This window comes from Eptesicus fuscus, chromosome 1 (genome assembly GCF_027574615.1).
Source record: "Eptesicus fuscus isolate TK198812 chromosome 1, DD_ASM_mEF_20220401, whole genome shotgun sequence".
NCBI classification, from domain to species: domain Eukaryota; kingdom Metazoa; phylum Chordata; class Mammalia; order Chiroptera; family Vespertilionidae; genus Eptesicus; species Eptesicus fuscus.
This window is the reverse complement of record NC_072473.1, coordinates 130,637,583-130,659,549: the sequence shown is the minus strand read 5'-3', so window position 1 is coordinate 130,659,549 and position 21,967 is coordinate 130,637,583. Positions and strand designations below refer to the sequence as shown.

The following is a 21,967-nucleotide window of genomic DNA, read 5'->3' as shown; positions in this document are numbered from 1 at the left end:
TTCTCTTCATCTCATCTCTTTTGTTGTCTTAATTTCTCTTCATTTTACATGGATATTGCCCCTATTCCCACAGCACCCAGTGCTGTACTTTGGTGCCCCCAAGTAATGTTTGTGGCATGAATGCTGATTGACTGACCATGTGGACACTGTCTTTCCAGGTTTCTTGGAGTCTCTGTGGAGTCTCTGGACCAGACCCCACAGTGAAGGCTTTAAGATCTTCCTTCTGGTCCCAGAAGCTCTGGTTGAGTCCGAAGACCCTGCCTGGCCCTAGGCTCCTGGGAAGAACGGAGTTGTCAGCCAGAGAGCCTGCGGGCTGAGGCCCAAGTAAACATGCCAGCCAACCAGAGCTCTCCCAAGTGGTCCCTGGCCCTGACTGCAGGAGGAAGAGACAACTCCTGTGAGGTAAGGAAGGCAAAGAGACAACTTTTTCTTTTTCTTGGAATTAACAGTTTTCTGGTTTAGTCATTGCTTTGCTTTACTATATACAAATCAATAATTCAATTCCAAATTCTTTCCAGTTGTTTAAATCTCCTCTCTGTGTATTCAAACATATAGGTAATAATCATAGTGACGATAATTGTAAACACTCATATAATGTTTACTATGTGCCCAGCACTGTTATACACATACTACATATACTTACTCATCTTCATAACAAGCTCAAGAAGTGGGTGCTATTGTTACTCCCATTTTCTAGAGAGGGAAACTTGGGCATAGCGAAAAACTATCTGGCTCAGTTTCACACAGCTAGTAGTAGATGGGAATGGTCTCAACTCTGGCCATCAGTTTCTTCTCTGTGAAGAAATCTTTCCTGGAACTTGTTGACTTGCTGAAGGCTGCTGGTCTGGTTTCTCTCTCAGCTTCACACACAGCTATTACCTTGGTGTCTTCCCTGTGTTATCCCCCAGGAAATCCTTTTCACCTCTGTCTTGTTGCACATCCCCTTTCCTGGGGATCCTATGTCTTTTTAACTGTTTATTGGAGCCTGTGTCTTCCTCTTTCTTAGTTTACCCCCTCATTTTGTGGAAGCACATCCTCTAGTCTATCCTTGAAAATGGATACATGACAGGTGGATTTTATGAAGCTTTGTATGTCTGAAAATGCCATGCAAAATTATATTTATTTAATATATAATTGTAGAAATAAATTTATAGAAATCAAAAAGTAATAAGTGCCTTGGAAATTTATTTACCTATTAATTAATTATTTAATTAAATGTTTTTATTGATTTTATAAGGAGAGGAAGAGAAAGAGAGAGACAGAGAGAGACAGAGAGAAATATTGATCAGCTGCCTCCTACATGCACCCGACTGGGGACTGAACCTGCAAACTGGGTATGTGCCCTGATGGAGAATTGAAACAGCAACCTTTTAGTGCGTGGGACAACACTCAACTAACTGAGCCATGCCAGCCAGGGTGGAAATATATTTATTTAACTTTGATACTAAATTTGTCTTTTCAGCTGGATATAGATTTTTAGGTTGGAAATCATTTTTGTACAGGATTTTAAAAGCCTATTTTCAGTCTATTCCTTTTCTACTCACACATACATTTTCTCTACTTTTCAAAAAACTCTTATTCAGTTGTTAAGCCTCCTACTTTTTTTAGTCTTTGTTCTGCTTTCCATTCTTTCTCTTTTTATCTCCTTTCTAAGAGTTTTTTGGAACACTTTATCTTCTAAATCTTCTTTTGTGTCTCTCATTAATGCTGTTACATATTTTTATTTTAAATAGCTCTTTATTTTCAGAATATTCCCTTTTAATAGTATGCTGTTTTTGTTTCATGGATGCAGCATCTAATCACTCTAAAAATATTAGTAATAGTTTTTCATTTCATTTTGAATGACAATATAGACACATAACTCAAAAATGAAAATATATAAAATTTAAAAATATAAAAATCTACATAGCCTAAACTTGGCCGGGTGGCTCAGTTAGTTGGAGCATTGTCACATACACCCAAAGGTTGTAGGTTCATTTCCCAGTCGAGGCACGTACCCAAGTTGTGGGTTGGATCTAGGTCGGGGTGAGTGTGGGAGGCAACCAATTGATTATTTTTTCTCACTTTGATGTTTCTCTCTCTCTCAAATCAATAAAAACATGTCCTTGGGTGAGGATATGAAAAAATCTACTAGTCTAAATCCTCATTCATCTTTCTCTTATCTGCTCACCTGTGTCTAATACATATAACCAGGTTAGTTTACTGCATGATTAGGGTTTCTTTATGCAGATAAAAGCAGCTGAGAAAACATTCTTACTTTCTCCTTTTTATTTCACAAAAGGTGGCCTACTAAAATTTTTATCAGCTTTTGTTATTGTTAAGTATTTTGGTGAAACGTAATATGAATTATAAACAATGCTACCATAAACAAAAAATTTGTTTGTTTCTTTTTATGTACATGTGTATACCCGTCTCTTAACTATATACATAGGGGTGGAGTTAATGGGTTATAGATTAAGGCTATATTTTAAAAAATATTTTTATTGTGAAATATAACATATATATAGAAAAGTATACAGAAAAATTTATAGCTCATTGATTTTTCACTATGTCAGTCTAGAAAGTGGCCATATAATTTCAGAGTCCCTCTACTCCCAAAGATAGTTACTATCTTCATTTTTATAATAATCACTTCCATTAAGAAGAAATTTACAAGCCACAGAGTAGAAGAGAGAGACAATGGAGGACTTCTAGCCAGAATATGTCAAGAACAACAAAACTGTAAGAAAAAGCAGACTACACAGTAGTCACATGCCTTATTTGAATAGACATATAACAAAAAAAGATATCCAAATGGCTAACAAACACCTGAGAGGGTGCCCAGTCTCATTAGTAATCAGGGAAGTGCAAAATTTAAACCACAATTGTAATACTACCACACTCCCACCAGAATGGCTAAAATTAAGAAGACTGATGATGATAAGTGGTAGCAAGGATGAGGAGCCATATCAGCAGCTTATAGGCTCATATCAGCATATACCAGCAGCTCGTATGCTGCTGGTGGGAGTATAAATTGGCATAATCTCTTTGGAAAACATCTTAGCCTTCTTCATCAAAGCATATGTAGATCATAAGAGGAAGCAATTCTCCTAGGAAAATATGAGCAGAAATCCTTGGCTGATGTACCAGGACATGTAGAAATGCTCACTGTAGCATTACTTACAACACAAGAGATCTGTTGAGAATTGTCTCCCAATAAAAAAAATGCACCCTTCATTTCTGCAGTGTCTTGCCTTCTGCAAAATTTCCCATGAGTATACTACTCTGTCAGCTACTCTGATTAATCTGGCTGGCAGAGATGAGAGCCCAGACTGTTCAATTTATCTTATGTAACACTTAATCAACAGGGCTCCCAAGTGGCAGAATGAGGCCAATCTGCAGTATTTTGCTCAAACGTGACATCCGGGGTTCCGGACTCAAATGAGCTGAACAAATCCTTTAAAGCCATCAATGTTTACCTTACAAAGCCAGGTGCCTTTCTGCCTAAGTTTCTGTATTGACCTTTGTACTTGGTGTGAGACATGAGTCCAGGTACAGCAGGATGTGTTAGCGATTGCACAGATTCTGCCTTGGCCCAAGGGGGCAATTTCATCCTCTGTTTGGACAGTAAGCTGAGCCTGACCCCGGAATACCTTCCAGAGCCAAATATTATGTTCATCACCCCAGATACAATCAGGGACAAATGTCCTACCATCTCTCCTAATTGGATGATTCCTATCATAGAAATAACTGCCCTCAGGGTTCACATGAATAGCAAGCCATTTACTCTTCTAGGAAGCTCCTACTAGCAACCAAGTAGGTAGCCTCCTTTTAGAGAGACCCCCAGAGTCATTTATGGGTTACCTGAACCACCAATCACTACCTCAAACACTTGCAGTTCAGTTATGACCACCCTTAACGTGAAAATCACCATGTTTGGAGGAGGAAGGCAAGTTAATGCCTGGCTTCTGCATAAGAAGTACAATCCCAGGATGCTCCCCAGAAGAAAGTACTGTTTACAATTGGTGGGACCTCCAGCAGTCAGGAGACATAGGTTGAGAGTGCCTCCAATGTGGCCTCTCATCCAGCTGATAGTCTCTAACTATTAAAGACAAAACTGAACAAAAAAGGAAATTGATTTTATTCAGGCTATTGCAATAGGGAGAGCACCCCTGATGTGAAAGTTGGAGTGTCGCAGCAGGGTGGTTTTGCCTTTTACTTTCATACTGAGGATTAGACAAGTTCTCGTGGGGAGATTTATAGGTGGCATTGTTTCTGCATTCAAGAGAAGTCTCCGTCAACTGAAAAAGAAATGCTTATCTCTGTGTCTAGCTGGCTAGTTTAACTTCTAATCTCAGTTAATCATTCATGAGAAAGTGGGGAGTTGGAGGGTCTGTGTCTAGCCTTTCAGCAAGTTCAATAAAAGGAGAAAGGTCTGCGTTTGGCCTTGACACAGGAAAACCCCAGGAGTCTTATGGGGGTTATGAGAGTGGACAGCAGATGTTATCCGAGTCATAAGGGGAACTGTGATATCTGTGGTAAGTTGGTTCTAAGAGCATAAAAGAGTGAGGGGATTTTTAACTGGGCTCAGGTTGTGTTCAACATTGTTAAGGGTCCTCAGTTCTGTTTGAAAACTTGAGTCTAGTTCTTGTTATTGGAGAGGCTGCCTGAAGGCCTTCATTCCAACCTGTCCTATATGTCCAAGCCACTAGCTGCATGGTATTCTTCTGCCCCAAATAAAGACTGAGCAGCTGCTAGGGGAAGTGGTTCAAGGAGAGCAGACATTTGAAGGTGTTGACAGGTGTTTAGTGTGTGTGATGCGGGCGCTGGGGCCCTCCCAGCTGTTTCTGATAGACTTCTCAGCAAACTTAAGGGGAATGGTGATAACCTTGTGGATGCAGGTATTGGCAGACCTGACAGGTACATTTTATGCCCTTGCAACAGTTTGGGGAAGATGTAGTAAGGCATTTTCCTTTGTGATGAAGGCTCCATGGTTAGTTCAGGAAGACAGATTATTAATGCCCCTCCCTTTCCTGAACCTCCTGGGGTTTAAGGTACTTCTTCTTCAATTTTGGTGTTATTGCTCACCCTCTGCTGACACAAAATCATTATGGTGCATTCTAGAAAGTATTAAATTCAACCCCCCACCCCAATCATCTCCTACTAGTTTCCAGACCTTTCATTTCAATGAGTCAGATGCAAGAGGAACAAGGCCATTTTAATAAGTTTACAGAGATCTGTTATGTTCTACCCTTTGGCCCCTGTGGGTCATTAAAAGGGAACACAGTAAGCAGTGTACTAAACCAAGAAGCAATTATCTTTATGATCTAGGACAATGTTAATCCAACCAGAGAATCCAGGTGGCAACCAGAATTAAACTGAAATCTCTTAGGCATCCTTCCTTCTGGATGCTTTGCCACCCAGAGGGTTAGCAATGAGACAGGATCCCAAATTGTCAAAATACGTCCATATAACTCCTAATACCTTTTGTTCTGATCATTACTCAGGGAGCAGCTGAAAGGAGATGATTCCTTTCTGGGGACAACCATATTCATGGATTAAACTGCCTTACTAAAGAGCATGTATGGAGCAGGAGGAGGTGAGAGAGGCAGAGTCTGAAATCCTTTTGAGTTCCTTTTTGAGGAGGCCATTCCAATGCTTAACAATACCAGATGCCAGTGGATGGGGGAGAGTGTGGAAGTCCATCAAATACCTTAACTATCAGCCCATTGTTACATGGCTTTGGCAGTGAAAGGTGTTCCATTTTCAGGCTGCAAATAGTCCAGAAAGCTGAAAACTTGATACAGGTTAATTCCAAGATCCACAATTGTGTGGCTGGAGTGGGCCTAGCAGACTGAAACAGCAACATTTTAACCTGAAAACATATAAACGATGGCACAAATCGGAGAGGGGCTTGAGGTGTGATGCAGTCAGTTGGCCAGGGCCAGGTGGGCCACACTTCATGCTGTGTGCACATTCTCATCACAACGGGTCATCTTGTGGAAGGAGTCACAAATTTGGTATATATAGTGGTAGCTTCTGCATCAGAAAAGCGGTGTTTTCATTTGTGCCCAGTCTGTGAGGATAGATGTATTGCCGTGTCCAATGTGATGAGGGATCCAGAAAGCAGTGGCAATAGTCTGGGCAGTGAAGGCTCAGAGCATTCAGCCATACAAAACTCTTTGAAGAGATAAAGGGGGGTAACATAGATCTTCTCAATCATACAAGAGGGCCTCTTGAAAGCTTAAGAGTGTTGTCCCTCATTCCTTTCAGCAGGAGTCCAAGATAGAGAATGGCTCATCTCAAAGAGATTTATGGCTGCAGCTTTTTTAAAAAAATATATTTTATTGATTTTTACAGAGAGGAAGAGAGAGGGATAGAGAGTTAGAAACATCGATGAGAGAGAATCATCAATCAGCTGCCTCCTGCACACCCCCTACTGGGGATGTGCCCGCAACTGAGGTACATGCCCTTGACCGGAATCGAACCTGGGACCTTTCAGTCCACAGGCCGATGCTCCATCCACTGAGCCAAACCGGTTTTGGCATATGGCTGCAGCTTTTGTCTAATGGGGTAAAACCAATGGGATTCACAGACAAACCATAAAATATTAGAGCAAATGGTATCAGCAGAAACACTATCACCTTAGAGTGAAAGGGATAGAGACTACAAAAAATGAAAGGAAGACATTGGATTCCCAAAATTGTACTGGCAGGAAGCAGGCTGAGAAAACTCTTCTGCTACCTTTCATGTAAAAGGAAGGATGACTTAGAAGGTGGGAACAAGAACTAAGAGAGCAGAACCAAAAGCCATGAAGAGTTTTTCCTAGGCCTTGAGACCTAATCATGGAACTGCTAACTTCACCCAACCAGATAACACTTTTCTTTAGCATTTAAAAAGTATCATTTAAATCACTGTTTCCATGTATGTAATATGTCATTTTGCTTTGTTTTGTTTTCTGGCTGCTTTCAAAAATCTTTTATTCTTTGGTTTTTAAAATTTTGACTACAATGTGCCTAGGTATGGTTTTCTGTGGATTTATTCTGCTTGGGGTTTGCCCGATTTCTTGAATCTGTAAATGCATGTCTTTTGCCAAATTTGGGAAGTTTCTGCCCATTATTTTTAAAAACATCTTTTCTGCCCCCTTTCTCTGGACCTCAAATTACATGTATATTAGATCTCTTGATTTTATATTACCCATTCCTGAGACTCTATTATTTTGTTTGCTTTTTCCAAGAATTTTTCTCTCTACTTTTCAGATTGGCCAACTTCTGTTGGTCTCTCTTACATTCATTAACTCTTTCTTTTGTTTTGTTATCTCCATTCTGTTGGTAAGTCCATCCAGGGAATTTTTTAAGTTTCGGATTGCATTTTTCAGTTCTACACTTTTCAGTTAGTTATTTTTTTTATAGTTCACATTTCTCAATTGAACTATCCTATTATTCATTCATTATGAACAGAATTGTCCTTATATTTTTGAGCATACTTATACATAACTAGTTTAAAGTCTAATTCTGGCATTTGGATCATCTCAGGGTCAGTCTCTGCATTTACTCTTGAACCTCTTCTCTTTCTCTTGATACCTTTCTGTCTCCTTGTTATTTTGAATTGTATTTTGGTTGTTGTAAATCATGTATTTTTATTATTTTTTTTAATTTAATAAATCTTTATTGTTCAGATTATTACAATAGTTTCTCCTCCCCCCCCATAGCTCCCCTCTACCTGGTTCCCACCCCACCCTCCCCTTATCTCCCCCCCCCACTGTCCTCATCCATAGGTGTACAATTTTTGTCCAGTCTCTTCCTGCACCCCCCATTCCCTTTCCCCCTGAGAATTATCAGTCCACTCCCTTTCTATGCCCCTGATTCTATTATATTCACCAGTTTATTCTGTTCCTCAGATTTTTAATTCACTTGATTTTTGGGTTCACTTGTTGATAGATATGTATTTGTTGTTCATAATTTTTATCTTTACTTTTTTCTTCTTCATCTTCTTAAAGAATACCTTTCAACATTTCATCTAATACTGGTTTGGTGGTGATGAACGCCTTCCATTCTGAATGATAACTTTGCTGGGTAGAGTAATCTTGGTTGTAGGTTCTTACTATTCATCACTTTGAGTATTTCTTGCCACTCCCGTCTGGCCTGCATAGTTTCTGTTGAGAAATCAGTTGACAATCATATGGGTGCTCCCTTGTAGGAAACTAACTGTTTTTCTCTTGCTGCTTGTAAGATTCTCTCTTTGTCTTTTGCTCTTGGCATTTTAATTATGATGTGGCTTGGTGTGGTCCTCTTTGGATTCCTCTTGTTTGGGGTTCTCTGCACTTCCTGGACTTGTAAGTCTATTTCTTTCACCAGGTGGGGGAAGTTTTCAGTCATTATTTCTTCAAATAGGTTTTCAGTATCTTGCTCTCTCTCTTCTTCTGGCACCCCCATAATTCTGATGTTGGTACGCTTGAAGTTGTCCCAGAGGTCTCTTACACTGTCTTCAAATTTTTGGATTCTTTTTTCTTTTTGCTTTCCCGGTTGAGTGTTTTTTGCTTCTTTTTATTTCAAATCTTTGACTTGATTCTTGTGATCCTCTAGTCTGCTGTTGGATCGCTGTATATTATTTTTAATTTCAGTCAGTGTATGTTTAATTTCTAGTTGGTCCTTTTTCATATCCTCGAGGGCCTGGCTAAATTTATCGGCCTTTTCTAGGAAATTCTTGAAAAACCTTATAACCGTGGTTTTGAATTCTATGTCCAGTCGTTTGTTTTCCTCCATTTCTTTCGTTTGTGATCTGTTACTTTGTCTCCGCATTTTTTATGCTTCCCTGAGTTGGTAGGGTAGCTTTGTGTACTAGGTTTCCTATATGGCCCAGTGGGTCGGCTTCCCCAGTCACCTGAGGTGGACACTCTTGGTGCACCCCTTTGTGGACTGTGTGTACAGCCTTGTTGTAGTTAAGTCTTGATTGCTGTTGGTATCACTGGGAGGAATTGACCTTCAGGCCAATTGGCTGTGAGGATCAGCTGTGTCTCCTCCGGGAGACCTGTGCTGAAGACAGCCTTATAGGACCAGACTTGCAAAATTGCACAAGCCTCTGTGCTCAGCTTGGATGGGGCAGAGTCTCAGGGCTGAGCAGACAGTCTTGGTTTCCCGTCAGCCCTGCCCTTGCGCGCGCCTCCAGACCTCTGCCTTCCGCAGCTCCCCTGAGTTTCTGCCTGACAGTCCAGATTCCCCCAGGCTCGCCCGGAACTGGGGTTCAGTGCAGTCGGAACTGGGGTTCAGTGCATTCAGGAGCTTCTGACTCCCTTCTGCTAGGGAGAGCTAGCGGCAACTTCAGCAGTCAGTCTTCTCTGTACACGCACCTCCAGACCCCTGCCCACCGCGGCTTCTCTGAGTCTCCGAGTCTCAGTATGCCTTTCTCTCTACCTGACAGTCCAGACTCCCCCCATATGAGCCTGGGTCCATGGCGTTTTGCCCGGAACTGGGGTTCAGTGCCATTGGAATGGGGGTTTAGTGCAGTTGGGGGCTTTCTTCCCTCTCCCGCCAGAGAAAGCCAGCCAGGCACTCAGCCGCCCTTCCTCTCTGCGTGTGTGTCTCCGTACCTCAGTCCTTTGCAGCTCCTCTGATTATCCGTGTGCTTTCCTCTTTCCTTCTAGTTGTAGAATTTCCACTCAGCCAGCTTTCCTGTGGTTCTGGATGATGTCCGTTCTGTCTTTTAGTTGTAGTTTTGAAATTGTTGTACGAGGCAGCAGTTTAGGTGTTTACCTATGCCGCCATCTTGGTTTCTCATAAATCATGTATTGTAGAGATTTTGGATTCTATTTAGTTCCCTTAGAAGATTGCTGCTTTTTTGTTTTGTTTTGTTTAGTAAGCACTTGTGGCTGGACTCAAAGTGGAAACTATCTTCTCTGTGGTGTGTGATAGCTCAGATTTTAGTTCATTTAAGTGGTTAAGCAGAGATTTGGGCAAAGTTCTTATACAGAATTTAGGCACTCTTCTCCATCTGGATTCCCCCCTGACTCTCCAGTGGTCTTGATGATTGCAAAACACTCCTTTAATTTTTTAAGTCAATAAGATTGAAGGTTTTAAAAATTGGAATTTTAGTTACCTTGCATGACTGACTGGGCCTATTTGCAAACTAAAATCTATAAAAATAGCAAATACATCCCATGTCATCCTTTCTTGCATTAAATCTCTTCCAGTAGATGCCTGATTTAGGTTGCTCTTTAGTATCTTCAGATAATGGTTTTTTATATTTTGTTCAGAGTTTATAGTTGCTATCTGTATTAGTTTTAGCCTAATAAAAGCAATTTAGTCATATAGGAACTTAATTTCCTTTAATTTTGGAGTTCATTTTATATGTGTTGTGAAGTATGGGTCAAAGTTTTTTTTCCTTCAATACTGATAACCATTTATTCCAGCACATTTTTAAAAAAAGACTCTCTTTTTCCCCATTAAATCACATTGGCATATTTGTAAAAAAGCAATCATCAATATATGTGCAGACCTGTTTTTGGACTCTCTATTACATTCCATTGATTTATCTAACTGTATTTACATCAGTACCACATTGTCTGAATTATTGTAGCTTTATAGGAAATCTTAACATTACACAGTATAAATCCTCCATACTACTTCTTGCTTTGGCTATTCTATGTCCTTTGCATAATCATATAAACTTTAACATCTCCTTGTCAGTTTTTACAAAAAAGTTAACAAATAATTAGTTGAACTATGGATAAAGTGACAGAAAATTTCAGCAACACTCAATCAACTTGATTTATATATTATATAACATGATACCCATTAACAGCTAAATATGCATTCTTTTCCAGGGGCATGTAACACATTCCCCTAGGGGCATGTAACACATTCCCCTAGATAGATCATGTGTTGAAATCATACAGAATGTATTTCCTGACCACTATGGAATTAAATTAGAAATGATCAATAAAAAGGCATCAAAAGAAAATGGCTATATTTTTTAAAGTAAATGAAAGCAACAGGAGAGGGAACTATGTAAAGTTTTAAAAAAGTATATATATGCTTCTTTGTAAAAGTTATAAAATTTCCTATTAAAATGAGCAACAAAATAGAATCAAGGTCAAATTTTGTACAAAAGTAATCTTTTCATTATACACAATGAATACCAGAAATTTATGATTTGATGTTTGTAGTTTACATAACATTATATATAACTAGGTATTTAATAGGCATTGAAACCTATTTTCTATCTATCTTTTCCCTATCTCCCCGTGCTGACCTTGTCACCTTGAACAAGCTTGTGTTGTTACAGGTCTCTGTGTCACTCGAGGATGTGACTGTGGACTTCAGCAGGGAGGAGTGGCAGCAGTTGAACTCTACTCAGAGACGCCTGTACCAGGAGGTGATGCTGGAGAACTACAGCCACCTGCTCTCAGTGGGTAAGCACAGCTACCTCATGAGTCAGTGAGGAGACTATTGTGGGTAAAATTATATCCCCCAAATAAAATACGTTGAAGTCCTAACCCTCAGTACCTCAGAATGTGACCTAATTTGGAAAGAGGGTCTTTACAAAGTAATCAAGCTAAAATGACTTTATTAGGGTGGGTCCTAATCCACTGGGACTGGTGTCTTTATAAAAAAGGGAAATTTAAACACGGAGACAGACACACACAGAGGGAAGACAATGTGAAGACACACAAGGAAAATATGGCCATGTGACTGGAATGATGCATCTGTAAGCCAAGGAATGACAAGACCACCAGAAACCAGGAGAGAGGCATGAGACAGTTCCTTCCCTAACACCTTCAAAAGGAGCATGGAGAGCCCTGTTGACACTTGGATTTTGGACTCATAGTCAAGTCTCACCCATAACTGATTTGGGTGATTCAGATGATGGTATCTGAGACTCTGAGTTTATGATTTTAGACTTAAGAGTTGATGCTGGCATGATTACGATTTTAGGTGACATTGGGATGGAATGAGTGTATTTTCAATATGGGAAGGATATAGATTTGAGGGGTTCAGAGGGAAAGCTCTGATGGGTTGAATTGTGTCCCCCCACAAAAAAAGATATGTGGCCGAAACCGGTTTGGCTCAGAATCTACTTTATTAGTCCAAGTTAATAAGAAGCAACAAGAAAGTAAAATATAAGCCAAAACTTGTTTGGCTCAGTGAATAGAGCATTGGCCTGCAGACTGAAAGGTCCCAGGTTCGATTCTGGTCAAGGGCATGTACCTTGGTTGCGGGCACATCCCCAGTAGGGGGTGTGCAGGAGGCAGCTGATCGATGTTTCTCTCTCATCGATGTTTCTAACTCTCGATCCCTCTCCCTTCCTCTCTGTAAAAAAAAAAAAAAAATATGTGGAAGTCTTAACCCCTAATACCTCAGAATATGACCATATTGGGAAATAGGGTCTTTATAGAAGTAATTGGGTTAAAATGAGGTCATGGGGGTGGAGCCTAATCTAATATGGCTGGTATCCTTATAAAAAAAGGGCCCAGAAATCGACACTCATAGAGGGAAGATGATGAGAAAACACACTAAATGATGCATTTGTAACCCAAGGAATGCCGAAGATTGCCATCAAACACCAAAAGCTAGAAGATACAAGAAAGGATTTTCCCTCATATCATCCAGAGAGAACATGACTCTGATAATAACTTGATTTCAGAATTCTAGCCTAAAGAAGTATGAGACAGTAAATTTCCGTGGTTTTAAGTCAGCCAATTATTGGTACTTTGTTAAAGCAGCCCTAGGAAACTAAGACAGAACCATTTCCATTCCCAGCTGCTGAGTGCTCTGGGATATCTTAAGTACATGCTGATATCATCCCTGATGGGTCTGAGATTCTTCAGTCCCTTTCACCTCTGTGATTATTAGTGTTTCCCCAATCAAATATGGTTTCTTTTCTAATGAACAAATGGAAAACAATTAGCTGGACCCAGTTCTCTATTGTGTCCTATTAACAGGGTATGAAGTTCCCAAACCAGAGGTCATCTTCAAGTTGGAGCAAGGAGAGGAGCCCTGGATATTGGAGGGAGAAACCCCACATCAGAGTTGTTCAGGTCAGTGAGTGTGACCCAGGCAGAAGGGAGACATGGAAATACTTTTTTTTTCCTCAGAGAGGCTGGTGTCTTTGCTGCCTTTTTGAAGGTTTAAACTTTCGAAACTGCTTGAAAATAAATAATATTGGTCTGTCAGGTACAAATTGCTCTGTCTTTATTTTCTGTACTGTCATCAACTGTTTTCTTTGGGGTTTCCTCCAGGAGAATTGCTGCAATTCCCATACTTGGAATCATATGCCAGCCTTCTTCACGATGGATGTTGCTTTCTTGGATATTCTTTTCTTCCATCACATTTTTATGCTTCATTATTTAACCCCATCCCCAGGGTCTTAAGAATCTTATCATATACATTCAGGTTTTAATGGATTTGCCTTCATTGAAAATCAGTTGCTTGCCTCACTCCTATTTTTCCTAGTAACCTTTTATTTTCTTCTTTCACTTTTGTCTTCTCACTCTAAGATACCAATAAGCTGTCACCTGCAACCAGCCTCACCTCCTCTCTTTGTATTTATCACCAGCAGATTCCTCACTCGTCTCCACCTCACCTATCTCTATGCTTCTCTCCCATATTGTGACTGTGATCAGTCACATATCATATTTTTCTTTTAAAATCTACCTTTTTTCTTTTCATTGAATGTATTGGGGTGACACTGGTTAACAAAACTATACATGTTTTAGGTGCACAATTCCACAACACATCATCTGTACACTGTGTTATTTGTTCACCACCCCAAGTCAGGTCTCCTTCCATCACCATTTATCCCCCCTATATGTTCTTCTACCCGCCACCCCACACCGCACCCCCAGCAATCACCACACTGTTGTCCATATCCATGAGTTTTTCCGCTATTTTTTCTTTTTGCTCAGTACCTCCATCCCCTACCCACCCACCCCCAACCCTCCCCCAACAACTATCAGCCTGCTCTTTATCTCTGAGTGTGTCTCTATTTTACTTGTTAGTTCATTTTGTTCATTTGGTTCCACTTATTAAGATATAATTTACATACACTAAAGTGTATCCATTTCAAGTATACAGCTTGATGAGTTTTGCAAAGGAACATACTAATATAACCAATACCCATATCATGATATATAACATTCCATCACACAGAAATGCTCCTTCATGCCCCTGTAGTCAATGCTTACCACCACTCCAGCCCCAGGCAACTGTTGACATGCTTTTTGTCACTATAGATTGTATTTGTCTTTATAAATGTTTTATATCAATGGGAATTATACTGTCTACTCTTTTCATTCAGCATAATGATTTTGTGTTTTATTCATGTTATTGAGTATATCACTAGTTTCTTTCTTTAAGATGCTGACTACTACTCCATGGTATACTAGTAAATATATGGTAATTTGTTTATATCCCTGTTGATGACAGATAGTTATTATTTGGTTATTATGAGCTTCAGTGATCATTTTAGTATGTCTTTGTATGAACATATGTTTCTATTTCTCTTGGATAAATACCTAGAAGTGGAGTTGCCAGATCATAAAATAAGTATATGCTTATCTTTATAAGAAATTGCCAAACTGTCTTCCAAAATGGCTGTGCTATTTTACATTCCCAACAACAATATCTGAGAATTCTTTTTGCCCCACATCCTTGCCAACACTTGCTGTCATTAGTCTCTTTAATTTTTACTATGATAGCAGATATGTAATGGTATCTCATTATGATTTTAAGTTGCATTCCTCTGGTGAGTAATGATGTTAAATATCTTTTCATGTGCTGTTGACCATTTGTACATTTTTGTGTGAAGTGTCTATTCACATATGTTTGTCATTTTATTGGGTCGTTTGTCTTCTAGGTTCCTTGTAAGTAAATAATCATCACTTTAGGGACAGTTTTAGTTCTTTCTGTCCAGTCTTTTTACTTATTTTCCTTTCCTTATTTCACTAAGACCTTCAGTTTGATGTTGAATAGAAGTGTGAGTGTGGGCATGCTTGCCTTGTTCCTGATATTAGGAGCAAAAAATTCATATCATTAAGTATGATGTTAGCTGTAGTTTTTTTGAAGCTACCCTTTATCAGGTTACATAGGTTCCTTTCTAATCCTAGCTGGTTAAAGAGGTTTTTAACAAAAATCATAGTCAAGTGTTGAATTTTGTCAAATGTTTTAGTGATCATATGAGTTATTGTTTTTATTTTGTTAATATGGTAAATTTATTGATTGATTTCAAATGTTAAATTAACCTTATATTTCTGAGACAAATGCTAGTGATTATTATATATATTACCCTTATTGTATATTTTTGGATTATATTTTTATATTTTGTTTAAAAATATTTGCATGAGTATTACCGGTTTGTAGTTTTCTTTTTTTTGCAATGTTTTTGTTAGATTTTGGTATTAAGGTTACACTTGGCCACATAATATGAGTTATGAATGAGTGCTCTTCTCTATTTTTTGAAATAGTTTGTGTAAGATGGTTACTTCTTTTTATGCTGTTTCACAGAATTCACCAGCAAAACTGTCTGGGCCTACAGTTGCTAGATGGGAAAGTTTTAATAACTAATTCAATTTCTTTAATATACATAGGGCTCTTTCAATTTTCTGTTTCATTTTTTTTGCCATACATAATAAGTTGTATTTTTTTCAAGGAATTTGTCTGTTTCCTTTATTTTGTCTAATTTCATTCTGTTGTATTCTGAGAATACACTCTGTATGGTTTCAGCAAATGGTCTATTTTTGTGACTGTTCCATGTGTCTCTGAAAAGAGTGTATATCCGGCTCTTGATGGGAGTTGTGTTGTTTGTTTGTGTGTGTGTTTTTTTTTTTTTTGCTTTGAAAAATGTTTATTTCATTTAACTCATTCATTCAACTTATACTTATTAAACACCTACTTACTATGTACCAGGCACTGTGTGATATAACAATGAGCAAAAGAACACATGGTCCTGCTTCTATGCAGCTGCTATCTCTGGGGAAATAGTTCACAGGCATTTTCTTTTTAAAAAAAATATATTTTATTGATTTTTTACAGAGAGGAAGGGAGAGGGATAGAGAGCCAGAAACATCGATGAGAGAGAAACATCAATCAGCTGCCTCCTGCACACCCCCTACACTGGGGATAGTTAGAAACATCAATCAGCTGCCTCCTGCACACCCCCCACTGGGGACGTGCCCGCAACCAAGGCACATGCCCTTGACCGGAATCGAACCCGGGACCCTCCAGTCCTCAGGCTGATGCTCTATCCACTGAGCCAAACCTGTCTCGGCCACAGGCATTTTCTTAAAGGTCAATTCTAGTTGTTATTTCTGTGACTTAGATGAATATGCAAATGACTCATGATCAACCCCACTCTCAAGGATTAATTGTTCATTGCTTTTTTCACTTCTTAAATCTCAGGAAACTTTAGCTATTCCCATGGCCACAACCTGGACCACACAGAATTGCTCTACTTCTGATATGATGACTCTTGAACCACACCTCTCATCTTGCCAGGTCTCTCAAACCTTCAATTCTAAAACACTTATTTCCTTGAGCACACCTATTCTTCATTCTATCAGTCTCTTCTTGGTTTCATTTCCTTCTCAATCTAACATGGCTAGACTCTTACCACATCTGTTCTTTCATCCAGTATTCCATCCCCTCTCCTGTCTCCTGAATAGCAACTATTTAGTGAACACCTATGCTGTGTGACTTTGGGTACATTATTAAATTCTGGGCCTCAATTTTCTCAGCTATAAAATAAAAATAAACCCTACTGTTATAGGTTGAGAGGATTACATGAGATAATACATCTAGATTACTTTGCACAGTGCCTGGCTTCTATTAAATGTTTATTAAAGGCTTGCTATTGTTATGATCATTACAACTATATTCCAGAGAATATCACACAACTGTCTGGAATGAGAAACCACAAATTAATGGTTTCACACCCTACCTGGACCCTCAACAATGTGACAGTCTGACTTTTTTAATTGGCTTGAATGCATGCATATATATATATATATATATATATATATACTCTCTCTCCACTATCCCCATTTCTTGCAAATAATAACTTCAAGCCTTCATCACCATCCACAAATCCCCTATCCTACCATCTCACTTCTTATTGTTTTTTTGTTTGTTTTTTAAAATTTAATAAATCTTTATTGTTCAGATTATTACAGTTGTTCCTCTTTTTTTCCCCCATAGCTCCCCTCAACCTGGTTCCCATCCCACCCTCTTCCCTTACCTCCCCCACACTGTCCTCATCCATAGGTGTACAATTTTTGTCCAGTCTCTTCCCTCACCCCTCACACCCTTTTACCCCTGAGAGTTGTCAATCCACTCCCTTTCTATGCCCCTGATTCTATTATATTCACCAGTTTATTCTGTTCATCAGATTTTTAATTCACTTGGTTTTTAGATTCACTTGTTGATAGATATGTATTTGTTGTTCATAATTTTTATCTTTACCTTTTTCTTCTTCTTCCTCTTCTTAGAGAATACCTTTCAGCATTTCATATAATTCTGGTTTAGCTGTGATGAACTCCTTTAGCTTTTTCTTATCTGTGAAGCTCTTTAGCTGCCCTTCAATTCTGAATGTCAGCTTGGCTGGGTAGAGTACTCTTGGTTGTAGGTTCTTGCTATTCATCACTTTGATTATTTCTTGCCACTCCCATCTGGCCTGCATAATTTCTGTTGAGAAATCAGCTGACAATCATATGGGTGCTCCCTTGTAGGTAACTAACTGTTTTTCTCTTGCTGCTTTTAATATTCTCTCTTTGTCTTTTGCTCTTGGCATTTTAATTATGATGTGTCTTGGTGTGGTCCTCTTTGGATTCCTTTTGTTTGGGGTTCTGTGCGCTTCCTGGACTTGTAAGTCTATTTCTTTCACCAGGTGGGGGAAGTTTTCAGTCATTATTTCTTCAAATAGGTTTTCAATATCTTTCTCTCTCTCTTCTTCTGGCACCCCCATAATTCTGATGTTGGTACGCTTGAAGTTGTCCCAGAGGCTCCTTACACTATCTTCATATTTTTGGATTCTTTTTTCTTTTAGCTTTTCCAGTCGAGTGATTTTTGCTTCTTTGTATTTCAAATCTTTGACTTGGTTCTTGCGTTCCTCTAGTTTGCTGTTGGGTGTCTGTATAATATTTTTAATTTCAGTCAGTGTATGTTTAATTTCTAGTTGGTCCTTTTCCATGTCCTCGAGGGTCTCTTGCATATCCTCGAGGGTCTCGCTAAATTTATCGGCCTTTTCTAGGAAATTCTTGAAAAACCTTATAACCGTGGTTTTGAACTCTGTCCAGTCATTTGTTTTCCTCCATTTCTTTGGTTTGTGATCTGTTTCTTTGTCTCCCCATTTTCGCTGCTTCCCTGAGTTGGTAGGGTAGCTTTGTGTGCTATTTGTCCTATATGGGCCAGTGGCTTGGCCTCCCCAGTTACCTGAGGTGGACACTCTTGGTGCCCTCCTTTGTGGATTGTGTGTACAGCCTTGTTGTAGTTAAGTCTTGATTATTGTTGGTATCAGTGGGAGGAGTTGACCTCCAGGCCATTTGGCTGTGAGGATCAGCTGTGTCTATGTCGGGAGACAGCCTTATTCGACTAGACTTGAAAAATTGCAAAAGCCTCTGTGCTCACCTTGGATGGGGCGGAGTTTCAGGGTGGAGCTTCAGGGTGGAGCCTACAGCCTTGGCTTCCCATCGGCCCCGCCCTATGAGGTTCCTGGGTCTCAGCACCTCTGAGAGAAAGGCGCCCTCGAGTTTCGCCCGCTGCCAAAGAGTCTAGTCTCCCCCCCCAATGAATCTGGATTCCCAGATTCTTGCCCGGAACTGAGGTTCAGTGCAGTTGGAACTGGGGTTTAGCGCAGTCCGGAGCTTTTGTCTCCTTCCCGCTGCGGCACACTCAACAGTCCGTCCTCTGCGCGAATCCATATGCGCGCCTCCAGAGCTCTGCCTTTTGCCGCTCCCCTGAGTTTCCACCTTACAGCCCAGATTCCCCCAGTATGAGCCTGGGTCCCCAGGGTCTCACCCAGTACTGGGGTTCAGTGCAGTCGGAGCTGGGGTTCAGCGCAGTCCAGAGCTTTTATCTCCTTCCCGCTAGAGAACGCCAGCCAGGCACTCAGCCGCCCATCCTCTCCACACGCGCACGCCCGTGTCTCCGTACCTCAGGCGTTTACAGCTCCTCTGATTTTCCTTATGGTTTTCTCTTTCCTTCTAGTTGTAGGATTTCCAGTCAGCCAGCTTTCCTGTGGTTCTGGATGATGTCCGTTTTGTCTTTTAGTTGTATTTTTGAAATTGTTGTGCGAGGCTGCAGTGTAGGTGTTTACCTATGCCGCCATCTTGGTTTCTCAGGAGTTGTGTTTAATAGAAAACAATTACACGTGATGGAGAGTTGGAGTATAGACATCCATTTATTGTTTGTATAGGTCAGATGGCTATCGCCACAATAATTTTCCTAGAGGCATAATGACTTGACTTACATACATTGTGAAATGATTACCACAATAAATTTAGTTAACACCTATATCATATAAGTATAAAAAAAATGTTCTTGTCCTTGTGATGAGAACTTTTAGGATATACTCCCTTAGCAAGTGAAATTTTTTTTTTATCACATGAATTTGCTATTGTTGCTAATAGCAAGAAACAAGAAGATCAGTGAGGATTTAGAATCTAAAGCTAATGAGGACTTAGACTCTGAGTCACCCCCTCCCAGCCTAGGCTCTCCATCAATATTTTTCCTGAAAATCCTTGTCTTTTTAATCTTTAGTCCACCCCATTTGATGTTCAAGCCTCCTACCCAAATTGAGCTATAACCATGTTTTAGGACAAATTATATGTATAAAACCATTCTGAGCTTTACTTTCCTTATCTACAATAGATAAATAATAATAGAAAATAGAACTTTGGAAAGGATTAAATGAGTTCATATTTATATCTTAACAATGCCTGGAATATCGTAAGTGTCGTGCAAGAACTTGACACATAATAAGTGCTATATATGTATTTCCTGTGATTATTTTCATTGTTGTCATTGGATTCGCTGGTTTCCCTGTATTCAATTTGGATTAGCTTATAAGCATCTTTTAATCTTCTGCTATCTATTTGTGTCGATTTCACTTTTTTTTTCTCTCTTTTTAGATGGGAAGTTTGGGATTAAGACTTCACAAAAAAGAATTTCTGGGAAAGCTTCCTTTCATAGTGAAATGGAGGGTGAAGATATAAGAGATGATTCATTGTATTCCATTTTAGAACTCTGGCAAGATGCTGAACAGATAAAAAGATATCAGGAAACACCAAACAAACCTGTGAGTCATGCTACATTCGTAAATAAGAAAATAATGAATACGGAGTGGCATTATGAACATAAAGACAGCAGAAAACTTGTTCATCCAAGCCCAAATCATATTATTACCTCACAGAAAAGACCCCATAAATGTGACTCATTTGAAAAGGGTTTTAAGCATAATTTAGATTTATATATTCATTCTAAAAACAAAGCAACAAAGAACTTTGATAAAATTATTAGACACAGTCAAAATTTCACCCAGGGTTCTTTTACTAACCATGAAAATATGCATACAGGAGTGAAATTTTGTGAATGTAATCAGTGTGGAAAAGTCCTCAACCTCAAACAAGCACTCAGTCACAATCTGAAGTTTCCTGTTGGGGAAAAAGCAAATATGTGTACTGAATTTAGGAAGATATTCACTCAGAAGTCACACCTCTTTGCATCTCAGAGAATTCATACTATGGAAAAACCTCATGAACTTTGCAAATGTGTAAATGTTTTTACACAAAAGCCATTACTCAGTATATATTTGAGAGTTCATAGAAATGAAAAACTGTATGTATGTACTGAATGTGGGAAGGCTTTCATCCAGAATTCAGAATTAATTATGCATGAGAAAACTCATACTAGAGAAAAACCCTATACGTGCAGTGAATGTGGAAAATCATTTTTCCAGGTGTCATCTCTACTTAGGCACCAGACAACCCATACTGGAGAGAAACTCTATGAATGCAGTGAATGTGGGAAAGGCTTCTCACTGAACTCGGCTCTCAGTGTACATCAGAAAATTCATACTGGAGAGAGACACCACAAATGCAGCGAGTGTGGGAAAGCCTTTACCCAAAAATCGACACTCAGGATGCATCAGAGAATTCATACAGGAGAGAGATCCTATATATGTACTGCATGTGGGCAGGCCTTCATCCAAAAGGCACACTTGATTGCACATCAAAGAATTCACACTGGAGAGAAGCCTTATGAATGCAGTGACTGTGAGAAATCTTTCCCTTCTAAGTCACAACTCCAGATGCATACACGAATTCATACAGGAGAGAAACCCTATATATGCACTGAGTGTGGGAAGGCCTTTACCAACAGGTCAAATCTCAATACTCACCAGAAATCTCATACTGGAGAGAAGTCTTATATATGTGCTGAATGTGGTAAAGCCTTCACCGACAGGTCAAATTTCAATAAGCACCAGACAATTCATACTGGGGAGAAACCCTATGTTTGTGCTCATTGTGGGAGGGCTTTTTTCCAGAAGTCAGAATTAATTACACATCAGAGAATTCATACTACAGAGAAGCCTTATAAATGTCCTGACTGTGATAAATCCTTCTCCAAGAAACCACATCTCAAAGTACATCAACGAATTCACACAGGAGAAAAACCATATATATGTGCAGAATGTGGGAAAGCCTTCACTGACAGGTCAAATTTCAACAAACACCAGACAATTCATACTGGAGAGAAACCCTATAAATGCAGTGACTGTGGAAAGGGCTTTACTCAGAAATCAGTGTTGAGTATGCATCGCAATATTCATACATGAAAGTAACCCTGTCTCTTAAAAATGAGAAAGCCTTATCAGAGAAGTCAGGCATAAGGGTATATTATAAAATTCATCCAAGACCCTATATGAATATATGGCATAGTAAAAAGTATTTGTCAGGCTCTCTCACTTGAGGTGAAAAAAATTATTTAGACGATATCCT

The 21,967-nt window shown here is 39.4% G+C and overlaps 1 protein-coding gene across 1 annotated transcript; it reads left to right on the top strand.

Annotated features, from left to right (window-relative positions):
- The first annotated feature begins 330 nt into the window (after positions 1–330).
- On the top strand, positions 331–21,804 carry LOC103296446 (zinc finger protein 81). Its single transcript, XM_008153048.3, has 4 exons — positions 331–402; positions 11,263–11,389; positions 12,920–13,015; positions 20,099–21,804. Exons 1-4 carry the CDS (start codon positions 331–333, stop codon positions 21,802–21,804), a joined length of 2,001 nt encoding a protein of 666 aa, XP_008151270.1.
- The last annotated feature ends 163 nt before the right edge of the window (positions 21,805–21,967 follow it).